This window comes from Alnus glutinosa, chromosome 1, assembly GCF_958979055.1.
Source record: "Alnus glutinosa chromosome 1, dhAlnGlut1.1, whole genome shotgun sequence".
Lineage (NCBI taxonomy): Eukaryota > Viridiplantae > Streptophyta > Magnoliopsida > Fagales > Betulaceae > Alnus > Alnus glutinosa.
Window position 1 is genome coordinate 52,422,331 of NC_084886.1, and position 14,613 is coordinate 52,436,943.

The 14,613-nt window shown below is 35.3% G+C and overlaps 2 protein-coding genes across 2 annotated transcripts; one reads left to right on the forward strand and one right to left on the reverse strand.

The window, feature by feature from the left end:
- Window positions 1–3,614: 3,614 nt before the first annotated feature.
- LOC133858260 (ABC transporter G family member 8) lies at window positions 3,615–5,658 on the forward strand. The gene is given in 2 exon segments (XM_062293690.1): window positions 3,615–3,680; window positions 3,683–5,658. Coding segments are annotated over 2 exon segments (1,896 nt in total). The 3' UTR covers window positions 5,513–5,658.
- A 2,871-nt stretch (window positions 5,659–8,529) lies between these two features.
- On the reverse strand, window positions 8,530–10,303 carry LOC133858261 (anthocyanidin 5,3-O-glucosyltransferase-like). The gene has a single exon (XM_062293691.1). It carries the CDS (start codon window positions 10,230–10,232, stop codon window positions 8,805–8,807), a length of 1,428 nt encoding a protein of 475 aa, XP_062149675.1. The 5' UTR covers window positions 10,233–10,303; the 3' UTR covers window positions 8,530–8,804.
- Window positions 10,304–14,613: the final 4,310 nt, after the last annotated feature.

The following is a 14,613-nucleotide window of genomic DNA, read 5'->3' on the forward strand; positions in this document are numbered from 1 at the left end:
CTTTTTCATTTATGAGTTTAGATTTTAAGTTTCCCATCCATGCTATAACACTCTGAAGACCCATTACACCGAACTCTAGACTAATTAATTTTATAGACAAATGGATTATTATAATTAATACACTACTATCACTCTCTCTCTTTCGTGAAAAATTTAAAAATTATATTTAGACCATTAAAAAAAATTATAAATTTTTTTTTTTTTTACAATAGTACTTAAGGTAAATCTAATTACGTCTCATTGACTAGAAATAAATTCTTTCCTTCAAATTGCCTAGAAAGAAAATTTTTTAATACAGGACTCACATGTTTTTAGGGCACGTGGTTTTCATATGCATTATTTGAAAATTATATGGTATTTGTTAGGATAGATTTTGGTACAGTGGCACAAGCTTTTGTAAAGTCCTTCATTCTCTCATGCAAAACAATAAATATCAAAGAAACTTACTGGGGTGCCAATCAGACCCACTTCGATGCCTAAGTCAGTCTTTTTGGAGAGAATTCAGATCAAATATGTATCATAATAAAATCATCTGAAGAATACCTGGTAGTTTGCACCTATTTATAGATATGACTTCAACTGTTTACTCCATATAAAGTGGAAACCGATTCCATGACTCTGAGATTTCTTCCCTGCTTACCCGAAATTCGTACAGTTCAAGTATCTCAGGATTTGATGTTTCCGGGATATATACTTGACTTATTGTGAAACTGTTTCTTGATGGGCCTTAGTTAAATGGGCTTGTGACAATTAAATAAGCCCATTTACTAATTGTTGAGAATATTTTTCATCGGTCTTAAAATAGATGTAAATTTAATAAATTGAATTAAATAAATTTCATTTAAAAAAAAAAACTTTGTTGGAGATTTAATATAGAGAAAGGACGTGGGGGTTCGATATGCAAGATGGGGAGGTCAAGGTCGGTCGTGATATGTTTAAGTGGTATGACCAGGAAAATGGGCTAGGCTTTTTTTTATCATATGGTGTTGGGCTTTCCATTTTCACTCCAATAGTACTACATCGAGTCCTCCGCTGAACCAAATCATGAGAGGTAGGTGATGACTCTTATGAGCACTTGGGCTAAAGTTCAAACTGGCCGATTTTCCACAAGCCAAGCTGAGGATGGAGATCTACACAAATGTTAAAGAATTTTTATAGGGCCTATTTGCCTTAAAAGGTTTCGGGCAATTCGTCTAAGAGCTCTTTCACACATTTTCTACATGAATTGCTAGCTAACAATTCGAAAAAAAAAAAAAAAAAAATTGGTGGGAAGCTAGATTTAACTCGATCTTATATATATTACGAGTGAATATTGATATTATCAAATAGTCGTTATCATCATGTATAAGCTGATCATTATGAACCCTCATGCAGATGGAATATAAGTAGCGTTTGTCCTCTTGTTTGTATATTGCAAATTAATGCATTGTAGAGTCACGGATTGCACACCTATGGAATTCACTTCACAGCTCCTTGTCAAAGTATGGGTTTGGCCAAAGTTTCTTTATGCAAAAGCTGGACCAAATACTCATGAGAGAGAGAGAGAGAGAGAGAGAGAGAGAGAGAGAGAACAGTGAACTCGTGAATTAGGAAGGGCAGGGGATTAATGGGTTTTGTCTACTGCGGAGAGCGAATCCCACCAACTTGATCCAATCACTTCCCACTAAAATATTATATATATATATATGTCATCAATCTCTTACGTACCCAATTATAAGATAAAGAAAGTGTAGTCATTCACATGATTCCCTCCCACCAATTTGACAAAATAATGCCAACTCTAAAAGTTTAACTTAAGAATCAATAATTCATATTCTCTTTGATGTTAACTGTGATCCTTTGTCATTTAGTTGTTCATCAAACTCCTTAATTCAATCCTTCCCGTTGGATCTCAACTCAACTGCATGCATTGTTATGGGTTAATTTACGCGGTGGTTGATTAATTACTAGCCATATTTGACTAGAGCAAATATATATTCACAAAGTGAAAACTATTAACAATCTTTATGGATCTTTGTACAAATTTATGTCAAATATAAAAGTGTGTAATTAATTATTTGGGTTGGTTCAGTCTTAGAGGCCGTTCACTACTAGGGCTACATCTTTTATTATTGTATTGAGTAGTCTATGTAAAACTGAGTAACATACTATATTTATATGGAGATTAATGTGGCAGGTGAGGTAGACTAGAAAATGTAGGGAATTGATGACAAACCTACAAAGAAACTAAATCATGCATGCTTAACATGGAAAAAATTCTGACAATCTTGATCAACTGTAAATAGATCGTTGAGGTACAAAATTGGATGAATTTTTATTTATTTATTTATTTTTTCAAATGAATATTTCTTCCAATCAGATTATTAAAATTGTTATGTATATATCTCTTAGCATGTGAAAGATACATGCTTTTCTAATAGAATTCTTCCAACTTCGTAAATGTTATTAAAAAATAATGGTACTTTTCACATACTCAAGCGACGACACATGACAATTTATAAATTACATTTTAAAAATTTCTTCCAACCCAATTTAGAGAAAAAAAAAATAAAAAATATATCATATAATTGACTATGTTTTTTATACATGCAACTATTATGCACACGTACTTTTTATGTATTATGTATATCTCTGATTTCTAGCATTGATTTTTTTTGTTAAAATTAATTAATAGCACAGATGAAAGGTACTTCCGTAGAATCTGTAGAAATTGCTTTACTTGTATAGATATATATGCCAAGACCAAAATTTTTGTACTTAAAATAATAATAATAAAAATAAAAGGACCAAAATTGAGAAATGAAAAGAAAAGCTCCTTTGTTAACGAAGGACAAACAACCCATAAGGAAAAAGACAAATAGCAAGAGGTCCTCTTCTTGGTCGCTTTCTTTGCTAAACCCATGTATTAATCTAAGACGTACGGTACGTCCTTCATGCTTACCGTAACTTTTTACTATAAGTCAATATTGATTTAGAATGTGATTTTAAATGTTAAAAGTGTAATTTTAAATTAAATTATTGCCATAATATAATATTTGTGTGTTTTAAACTTTTAATTTGAAAATGCAGAAAAAAAAAAAATCGTGTTTTTAAATCTCAAACAAGGGAGTATATTTGAAAAAATATATTGTTTTAAAAGATAAGCTGTGATTATAAAGGACAAACCATAATTTTACTAAACACTTAATTGACACAATTGTTTAAAAATTGTATTTTAAAATTGCTGTTTTTTAATTTCACTTTTTAAACATCAAATTCAAATGGACCCTTGGTAGTTTATAAATATTGATAAATAAATAAGAGGGTATAAATGATTAACAAGTTAACTATTATTTAATTAAATTAACATTTTGCTTAATTATAAAATGTCATACCAATTTGTAAAAGACTGGTGTAGTACCGAACAACATTCAAATTGAATAATATTCAATTTAAACATGAGGTATGATCTTCAGTCGATTAAGCTACCTCTTGGGAATCCAATTTTAATATTCAATTTAATCATGATTCTTGGGAAATCAATTTAATAGAACTACTAATTAGACGCATCCCCACAAACTTTTTATAGCCCTCACTTGCTTCCTTATCTTCCACCAACATTTTACTGGAAACTCATGGAAAGTATCATCAACAGCATATCTCCCCACGCCTCGCTGTATTTGCCCACATTTGCTCTCTCTCCATCCTTCCCATCACCACTTCCATGGAAGACCAATCACCAAAGCCACCGCCACCGCCACCACGAGCCAAGAGCTACAAGTTAACAGCCTCTTCGATCTCCTATACTAAATCAGCCACCGGGTCCATTAATCCTATTGCACCACTGATCTTCCTCTTCAAACCCTGTACCACAACTCCTCCCACATTCATCCTCCGCGATGTCTCTCTCACTGCCCATCCATCTCAAATCTTGGCCATTGTTGGTCCCAGCGGAGCCGGTAAATCTACTCTCCTTGACATCTTAGCCGCCCGAACTTCACCCACAAACGGCGCTCTTCTTCTCAACTCTTCCCCTCTCAACCCTTCGTCATTCCGCAAACTCTCCGCCTATGTCCCCCAGCACGATGCATGCCTTCCATTACTAACTGTGTCCGAGACCTTCGCCTTTGCTGCTCGCCTCCTGGTCCCTAAAACATCCGATATTACCACCATTATCTCCTCTCTTCTCGCCGAGCTAAGGCTAGGACACTTAGCAAACACCAGGCTGGCGCATGGCCTGTCGGGTGGCGAACGTAGACGAGTCTCGATAGGCATAAGCCTTCTCCATGACCCTGCAGTTTTACTTCTCGACGAGCCCACATCGGGCCTCGACAGCTCGTCAGCTTTCAACGTAATGCAAACACTTAAATCGATAGCTATTTCGCGCCACCGCACTGTGATTTTGTCGATACACCAACCAAGCTTCAAGATCCTCTCTACCATTGATAGAATCCTCCTGCTATCCAAAGGGACGGTGGTGCACCATGGCACACTTTCTTCACTGCAGTCATTATTGGTCTCGAATGGCTTCACTGTTCCTCCACAGCTCAATGCATTAGAATATTCCATGGAAATACTAAGCCAACTCAATGAGCTTAAGCCCATCACACCCCCTTCACTCCCTCCATCACCAAATAACTCCACAGCCTCTCCTTGTGATACTGAAGGAAAAAGAATAAGATACAGGAGCTCTAGAGTCCATGAGATCCTCACCCTTTATAACAGATTTTGGAAGATCGTTTACAGAACCAGACAGCTTCTTTTAACAAACGCATTGGAAGCTCTTGTTGTGGGTCTGGTTCTTGGAACCATTTACATTGATATTGGTTTTGACAAGCAAGGCATCGAAAAGAGGTTCGGTCTCTTCGCTTTCACTCTCACCTTCCTTCTCTCTTCCACAACTGAAACCCTTCCAATCTTCATCAATGAAAGGCCAATAATTCTGAGAGAAACTTCAAGTGGGGTTTATAGACTCTCTTCTTATCTAATGGCTAACACCCTTGTTTTCTTGCCTTACTTGCTCGCAATCGCAATCATATATTCGAGCTCAGTCTATTTCTTGGTGGGTCTTTGTGCTTCATGGCAAGCTTTTGCATACTTTGTGTTGGTCATATGGGTCATAGTTTTAATGGCAAACTCGTTCGTGCTCTTCTTGAGCTCTCTTGCCCCAAACTACATTGCTGGCACTTCGCTCGTGACAATACTCTTAGGGGCTTTCTTTCTCTTCTCTGGCTACTTCATCTCCTCAGAGGGTTTACCAAAGTACTGGCTTTTCATGCACTTCCTCTCAATGTATAAGTATGCACTAGACGCCCTCCTCATCAATGAGTATTCTTGCCTCGTCTCAAGGTGTTTGATATGGTATGAAGAGAACAAAGAGTGCATGGTGACTGGAGCCGATGTGTTGCAGAAGAAAGGGCTCCATGAGAGGCAGAAATGGACGAATATTTACATCTTGATTGGTTTCTTTGTGTTTTATCGCGTGCTTTGCTTGCTGGTTTTGATCAGAAGGGTCTCAAGATCAAAAAGATGACACACACGCATATTATTATTTACTCTGTAATGTTTTTTTTCTTTTGGTCATTTGTTTTTCAAGAACTGAAGCTCCTGTGATGGTTCCTTGGGCTTCGATTTGTTGACAGAAATAATTGAAATACAGTATTAAAGGAAGTTGCTTCATTGATTTCGTTCCTAGTATCCTCTCCATGTTAAACACAAAGGGTTTGTTTAGAAGCAGATAAATGACGACCGTTTTAATTCCTCTCTTATCCATATGTAGGCCATATGTTATTGTGAAAGGATCAAGACGCATTTCCACTGCACTAAACACCCAAATTCAGGTAAACGGAACTCCAATTCAAGCTTGAGCTGTCTTCTATTATACATGATGAAAGTGAAATGACCCGCAGAATAAAACAAGTGCGCTCGGATTTTTTGACAAGATGAAATATTTTTTTGTACGGTTCGATCTCTGCCTAAAGATTTCCAATATTATTCAAATTCTTCAATTTTTTGTATTTAGCAATAAATTGGGGTCCAACCGTCCAAGGTTAAAAAAGAAAAGAAAAGAAAAGAAGGATTCATGATTAATTTAGGTGGGGTCCAATCTTTGGGTGATGGAGGCGCTGCGGCTGACGTAGAAAGTGTATTGGGCAGGATCATGTTCCGAGTGTTTATCCAGAAGAAGGGAGTCACGGGTGTTTTGGGCATGGATGTACAGTCGTACGTACAGATGCATCGAATAATTCAACTTTTGGCCCTACTGAAAAGCGGTTTGTCCGGTGGCGAAATGCCAAGATTGTTGCTTGAAGCCTTAAACTTGAATCAGGGCCACGCTCACGGGTTCCGCTTTTAGCAGTCACCCGTGAACCCCCTGTGGGTGTGTGGGGTTGCCTACTTCCCTTCGCTGTGCACGACGCTACTGCGCCTACGGCCTATCTATCCCCCATGTTGGACAAGTGGTATTGACGATTACGTTGTCGAGATTAGATTCTTTTAAATTATTTCTTTGAATTTGAAAAAAATTAATATAAACGCGTATGAGAGACAATTTATAGGACTCAAATAAAAATTAGGTTGTTTAATTACTTATTCGGACAGCTTGGTCTCATAAGTGAGTCTCTCACAATCACTTGTCCGAAAATAGAATTTGAACAAATAATTTGAGAGAATCATAATACTACGTTGTCACGTCAATTCAAGTGAAATAAAGATGAATTATTTTATGATCTATATTAAATTTTACGACATCTAATATATTGTGTATATATTGTCTACGTTGCCACGTCATTTAAATTTTTAAAAAAATAATATTAAATACTATATTTTTATCGTACAATTGTCTAAAATGTCAACCATTATATTAAATATTTTTTTTTTATTTAACAAAGATTAATCGAATGGTTAATTGATGATGTCACGTCAGTCTTGTTAGATGAATATTGAATAAAATTATAGTATGATATAGCACCATATATACTGTTAAATGCTATAAAATCTAATCAAATTAGGAAAAAAATTATTTAAGCCCCTCAAACTACCAACCGTTTTGGAAGTAGTCTTCAAATTACCAATTCTTAGACTCTAGTCTCCCAAACTACTAAAAAGTGCCAAAAATACTCAATTTGGCGAAATATTCTCATGATACCTTGACCATGTGTCATTTTTTCAATTAAAAAATAATAAAATTTAATATATATATATATATATATATATATATATATATATATATATATATATATATATATATATATATATATATATATATATATATATATATATATATATATATATATATATATATATATATATATATATTTGGAGAAAGAGTAATAAATTAATCAAGTACTGAGCAAGAGTCAAAAATCTCTTTTATCGCGAGTTACCTTTTATAATAGTTTATTTGTAACTATCTCCCATCAGTTTTTATACCATGATCCAACTTTCAAGTGTATAGTAGTTAATCCTACACTTAATCCTATGTTTACCTTAGTTGAGACATGATTTATATTTAAAGTTAGGAGATTCTCATAACTCGTGGGGCCTTGCCAGCCCATATCCCAACATTGACCAACATAAAAAGTTTCGTTTTCAACATCCAAAATGTGGGAAACCTTTCAGAATGACAAAGAGCTGGCCTATTGGGCCTCTAGGCCGATGGCTCAAAAAGTATCTATTTAAATATTTAAAAATAATTATTAAGATTTGAGAATATATTCGATAATAATTATTTTGCTCACATATTTAATAGTAATTTTGAAAAAAAAAAAAAAAAAAAATTGGAAGAAATAACCAGAGGAAAAAAATCATTTCTAGACAAGATGTCGTATCTCAATTAATATATACTTTAGTAGGCCTTGCCTTAAGAGAGCTGGGCTAATGAAGATGCTGGGCACCTCGGCAATTTGATAGGCGATATTCGAGTCCTCTTAAGAAGATTTGATTGCTGGTCTTTTGCTCATGTTAAGCGTGAAGGGAATAAGGTTGCCCACTCCTTAGCCAAATATGCTATTTCTCACCCTCAAAGCCGTGTGTGGTTAAACTCTTTCCCCTCCTGTGTGTTGGGGTTGGTCTCGTCCGAGTCTGATGTGTATTTTTCTTCCGTTTAATACATGCCAGCTTCAAAAAAAAAAAAAAAAGAAAAAAAAAAAAAAGAAAAGAAAGAAAGAATAGAAACACAAAACTAACCATAAACTCGGACACATTCCAAAAATAATATTATTTTTAAGTCGGTAAAATGGTTAATAGACGATTGGTTAAGTCGGTAAAACGGTTAATAGGTGGTCGGTTAAATCGGTTAATATTCGGTTAACATGAGTAATGAAACGACGTCGTTTTGATTTTTTTAAAGGAAAAAAATAGGATCAAATGTTTCGTTTTTACTAAAACGACGTCGTTTCGTTTTTACTAAAAAGACGTCGTTTCGTTTTATGTCTGTTCGGTTAATCGGTTCGAAATCAAAGGCGGTTCGGTTACCGCTTAAACGGCGGTTCAGTTCGGTTTGGTTACCGCTTAAAAGGCGGTTCGGCTCGGCTCAGTTACCAAATCAGCTTTCGAAATAAAATTTTATACTGACTACCGAACCAAAAATTAGTCGGTAAGCGGTTCGGTTCGATAAGTGATCGATAAGCAATAGGCAGTAGGCGGTAGGTGATAGGCAAATAATTTGTCCACCCCTATCTGTATCTGCATCAAGTGCTCACTATTACAAATTACAATCGCAAAAACTAATTGGATTATTATTTTAATTTTCTTTTTTACAGAAATGCTACCTTTCCACTCAGGGTCATTTATTTATTTTTTAAATATATACGAAGCATGTGTCACTAGCACGTTGTCGTGATCCACGACTCAGCCAACTTGCCAAATGCAACATGAGCGGACCCTCCCTCTTCCACGGCTGCCACGGCAGCATCTCTCATGGCTAAAACCTTCTGTCTCACCACTTTGCCTGCTTCCGAGTACATTAACTCCCTCACTCGCTTCTCCAACTCGCCCGCACTCACCAACCCGTCTTCCGACTCATTCACTGCCAACGCCACCTTAAATTCCTTCACCAAGGCCAACCTGGTCAACCTTTGTTCCGCATACAAAGGCCACCCAACCATCGGCAAGCCGCTAGACACCGCTTCAAGCACTGAGTTCCACCCGCAGTGAGTCACGAACCCACCTACCGAGCTGTGACTCAGTATCTCCACCTGTGGAGCCCATTGCTTCACCACAAAACCCCTCTCCTTGGTCCTTTCCAAGAAACCGTTTGGCAACAACTCATCCAAATTTGGCTCTTTGTTGTTATCTGGTGGCGGATTTCTTACTACCCACAAGAACCTTTGGCCGCTATTTTCTAATCCTACGGATATTTCATGCAACTGTTTTGCCGAAAACAATCCCATGCTTCCAAAAGACAGAAACACGACGCTTTGACTTGGTTGCGAGTTGAGCCAATTCAAGCACTCATGCTGATTTTCTCCATCTTGATTGCTGCTTGATATCAAAGGTCCAATACAGAATATTGGCGGAGTTGGGCCATCTGTCACACATAGCCCATCCGATATTGCTCCAATAGCTTTTCCTTCGAGCAGGTCAAACGTATTTACAATAAGTCCATTTGATTTGGCCATGTGGGTTGCTGTGTTTAAGAAATACTCATACACTTTAGAACTACGATCGGACAAATTTTTCGGCATGTCTGAAACCGGGATAGACGGTGAGCCTGGAATATCAATAAGCATATCATGGTTGAGATCTTTGAAGCTTTTATCCAGGCTTTTATGGAGAGTGGGGAGGTATAGAAAGGCGGTTAGAGTGCTTGCGCTGGAGGTGAAGAAATAGTAGGTGGGGATGCTAAGGTTTGCGGCTACTTGGAAAGCAGCATCACAGAAGAAGTCAATGATAAAGGCTTTGAGTTTGGAGGTCTGGGAGATGGTTTGGAGGGCTTGGTGGAGATTTGGGTTGTTGAGGCGTGGGAGTAAGAAGCCTGACTCATATGCCGGGAAAGTAGAAGGGACGTCGGAGACGGGGGGGAGGCGGTGAAATTTGATGGATGGAGTGGTGGCGTTGACGGCAGCTATGTATTGGGCGGTAGAGCTGGCCACGTATTGAGCGGATGAGGCATTAGGTATATTGTGTGTGTCTAAGATGAGGATTGTGATGGAGAAAGATGGGTGATGTTTCAGTATGAGCTTGCCAAGCTCTACCATGGCGAGTAGGTGGCCTCTGCCTGGAGACGGGTATAGGACTATGACCTCCTCCATGTTCACAGGATGTTAATTTGGTTCCTCTGGCTCCGAGGAACCATGCGTTTAAATAGGGAAAAGAGAAACTTGTAAAGTTCGACTTTCGAGTGTATTAGTCGTTCATTTTAATGTTTTCTAAGCGAAAGAAGGGGGATTCATATTCTTACCTCGTTCAATAATGGAATAGTTTATTTGCCAACGTGTTTCATACGAAAGACTCTGCAACAATTGGGTCTTTGCTTTTTATAAAATAATCCGTTTGAACTTTGAATAGATTGAAGGATTAAAAATTTTCTGTATACATTTTTTCTATGTACCCACCTTCTTTCTAAATAAATAAAAATTATAAAATAAATAAATAACTTTTTGCGTCACTGCATACATATGCTTGAAAAGTCGTTGACCTTTTGCGTCAATGCACATATATATATATATATATATAATAAGTACTCTTTGATATATCTACAAGGGTATGATTATGACTTCGTTGGCAGTTCACAGTTCACAGTTCACGTACACACCAGTTTTAATGATCAAACATTGCTACTTTCCTACGCCCTCATCTTTGCATCCAAACCTAGCTCGGGCCCATAAAGGGGATCCATGCATCCTTGCTTTCTTTTGAGAAAAAGTAAGCTACATATATATATACTATATAATTGTACTGCGTGGTACACTCTCCCAATGGACCCATCCCATGTGCCTTGGGAGTGTAATTATTGTGTACCTGAAGTGTAACAATCACTCTCTTCTTCTTTTTCTTTTTTTTTCCTAAGAAAAATATGAGTATTTTATGAATTTTGACATTAGGATTCAATTCAAAATATAAAATGAGAAATGATTATTTTTCTTCTCTATCCATCTTTCATCCTCCCACTTTTCAAAATTACCATTAGATGGATGAGATATGCTACTTGGTATTCTCCTCTTGTCCTTTTCCATTGACATGGCATTATCAATCCTAATTAAAAAGAAAAAAAAACATATATTCAATGGTGAATTGACAATGCTACGTAAATAGAGAATGATTAAAGAAGGAAAAGAGAATACAAAATAGCATTTCTGTAGATCTATAAGCAATTCATATAAAATACTCAAAACTACTATATATGCTCAACAGTTCAAGGATTTTCTTATTTGCAAATGAAAAAGATATTATTCATTTTATAGTCAAAATTGATACATGTAACAGTGTACATAATTTTAAATTTTTTAAAAGACGTCCTAACATTTGTTACATATAGAGACAATTAAAGAGAAATGTTTAGTTCCATTTTCATAAATCTCTTGTCAATCTCCGACCCGTACAAAAGATATGCAAATTTATCATTAGATCTAATTCAATGGTAGATTTTTTTTTTTCTTTTTTTCTTTTAAGAAAAAGAGAAAAAAATATGTACAAAATAAAAAAGAAACATTTTACATAATAAAACACACTGACTTTTAGGTCATTTGACTCATTTGCTTGGTTATATTAATGAGTCAAACAATTTTCATAGTGCAATTACTATTAAGGTTTTGTATACACTTTGTACACACTCATATTAATAGTAAATTGAACCTTCCCAAAGCCATGACCCTCTTAGACGGACTCGACAGATTTTTAATTTTTTTTTCATGGTCAAGTGAAGAAAAAGGAAGCATCAAGTACAAAACAATTTTCGTTCAGCACAGACTGGACAGTTTGTTCTTTGTGATGGCTTCATGACTTAGGAATGCAAACCTTCTAATCTATTCTTTCAATACAAATGCTTTTCAATCAAGTTGGTCCTCAAATTGTTCAAATATCTTTCTATAGTCTACTCGATTTTTGTCATTTTGTAATATCTCTCTGCAGCCCACTTGATTGTTGTCGTTTTGTTCTTGTACTGGGTGTCACAATTGTATTTGTGGACGTCAAAAAAAGTTTTGTTTTAAAGAAATTTTAAAAAGTTCAATATAAATACTATGACAACGACGTAACAGACATAATTCATGTACAATTTGTACAATTCATGTTCATTTTCACTGCCTTATTTGTGCGGTGAGGTGGTCTCCTACTACTTTTTGAATTTTAAAAATAAAATTCATGAAAGAACCCAAATCCTGGACCAATGCAATTTCGTCATTCACGTGGCCAAACAAAACCAGCAATGGCTTATCACGAACTCCTATTAGATATCAGACACCGTGCGCCACGAATCGAGAGAAAACATCCGCCATTACACCCTACCAAAAGAAAAAAACCACGTCTCCCTCCCGAACCAGGACAAGACAAAGCACAACCCTTCACCTCTTCAGTTGCAGACGTCCCCCAAAAAGAGATAAAAACTTATTTATAAACAAAAACCTACCACAAACCTACTGGGGAGGCTCCCCTCCTCCATTATCACGCTCAAAAGGAAACTTTGCTCGTAGAGGAAAAAATCGCTAGATTTTATGACAAACGATATATGGTTGTTATAGATCCAATGGTTGATGGTGGTTGGAGGAAAGTATTGGGATTTTTCCTAATTTTTTGATCTCTAGAATACATTTTATTAAAATTTCTTAACAATCATCATAATTCGATGTTTAATACAGGCTCACTTATTGGCTATAGTCAAAATCTTAATTGACTCTTAATTGAAGCATTTTATTAATGAGTCTTAAAAACAGATACTTTTTTATTTGTTTATCACATTAAACTATTTTTCATACCAAAATAATAAAACAGTCTTTACCCAACATCCCTCTCTGAATTGAAGAAGAAGAAGAAGATTTTTTTTAATTGACTCTTAATTGAAGCATTTTATTAATGAGTCTTAAAAACAGATACTTTTTTATTTGTTTATCACATTAAACTATTTTTCATACCAAAATAATAAAACAGTCCTTACCCAAGATCCCTCTCTGAATTGAAGAAAAAGAAGAAGATTTAATTGACTCCTAATTGAAGCATTTTATTAATGAGTCTTAAAAACAGATACTTTTTTATTTGTTTATCACATTAAACTATTTTTCATACCAAAATAATAAAACAGTCCTTACCCAACATCCCTCTCTGAATTGAAGAAGAAGAAGAAGATTTAATTGACTCCTAATTGAAGCATTTTATTAATGAGTCTTAAAAACATATACTTTTTTATTTGTTTATCACATTAAACTATTTTACATACCAAAATAATAAAACAGTCCTTACCCAACATCCCTCTGAAGAAGAAGAAGGAGATGATATGCGTGTGTGTATGTGTTTTTCAAAATTAATATAATTTTTAAAATCACAACAAATATATAATGGATTATAATTGAATTTTGGCTCCAATGTGACTTTAGAAAATTAATAGGTCGAAAGTGACGTTAGCAAATCTATAATGTATTTGGCATTGGAACTATTCACATCGTGCCACTGCCCCATTGCCACTATTAGGAATGTACAAGCGATTACGATTAATGATTATTATTTGCTAAAATCGCTAACCACAACTGCCTATGACGGTTATTGAATTTTAACAACCGCAACGGCCTCTGCCTAGGCAGTTTGCAGTTATTATGTTTATAACCGGCAGTTTGAAAACTGCTTTTTAATTTGGGCTTTGGGCCGGTTTTTGGGCAGGTTTTAATTTTTTTTTAAAATAATAATAATAATAATAATAATTTTTGGACCTTTTGGTACAAAATTAACAAATCTAAATACAAATAAAAAAATACAAATCCAAAACATTATAAATCTAAATAACCAAATACAAACAAATCCAAAATCAAAACGTTACAAATCCAAATAACCAAATCCAAAACCAAAACATTACAAATCCAAATAACCATATACAAACAAATTTTTAATATATATATATATATTTCAATATATATTATATGGGTAGGCGGTTAGCGGTTATTTACAACTGCTTTTGAAAACGGTTATGTGATTAACGGTTACGGAACGGTTATAACCACCACGTTTGTAGAGGCCTAGTCACTATCCCTTCGTAGTGAACTTTTGCTATTCATCCGACGCTTAAAAATAAGAGATATTTTAATAGATGAGTAAAAACAACAGCAAATTAAGAAACCGTAAATAGAAATACCATAAAATCTTGATACACCTATAGCTGCTGCCTGCTGAGGAGATCATCCACAGTTTTAGAGTAGATCTTTAGAAGGCGTGAAACCAATTACTATTACATGCAGTAACTAAAATAAGATATTTTTCGATAGCTATTTTGATTATTACTGCTTAGAGATGCAAACTCTTAGACATCCAATTTCCAAAAAGGTTGAGGAAATGGATTTTTACCATTTTTAGTTGTAGTGCATGTTTTACAATAGAAAAATGTTTGGTCTCATCTTTTGCCAATATCTCTCTCTTCACATTAATGTTGTAATGCTTCTGGTATTATTATCTTTGTTGGGGTTTAATATTGTTACTCTGCTCATGTGGACA

Excerpts from the sequence above, each read along its gene's own strand:
- LOC133858261 (XM_062293691.1), bottom strand. The coding sequence starts at position 10,232 with ATGGAGGAGGTCATAGTCCTATACCCGTCTCCAGGCAGAGGCCACCTA.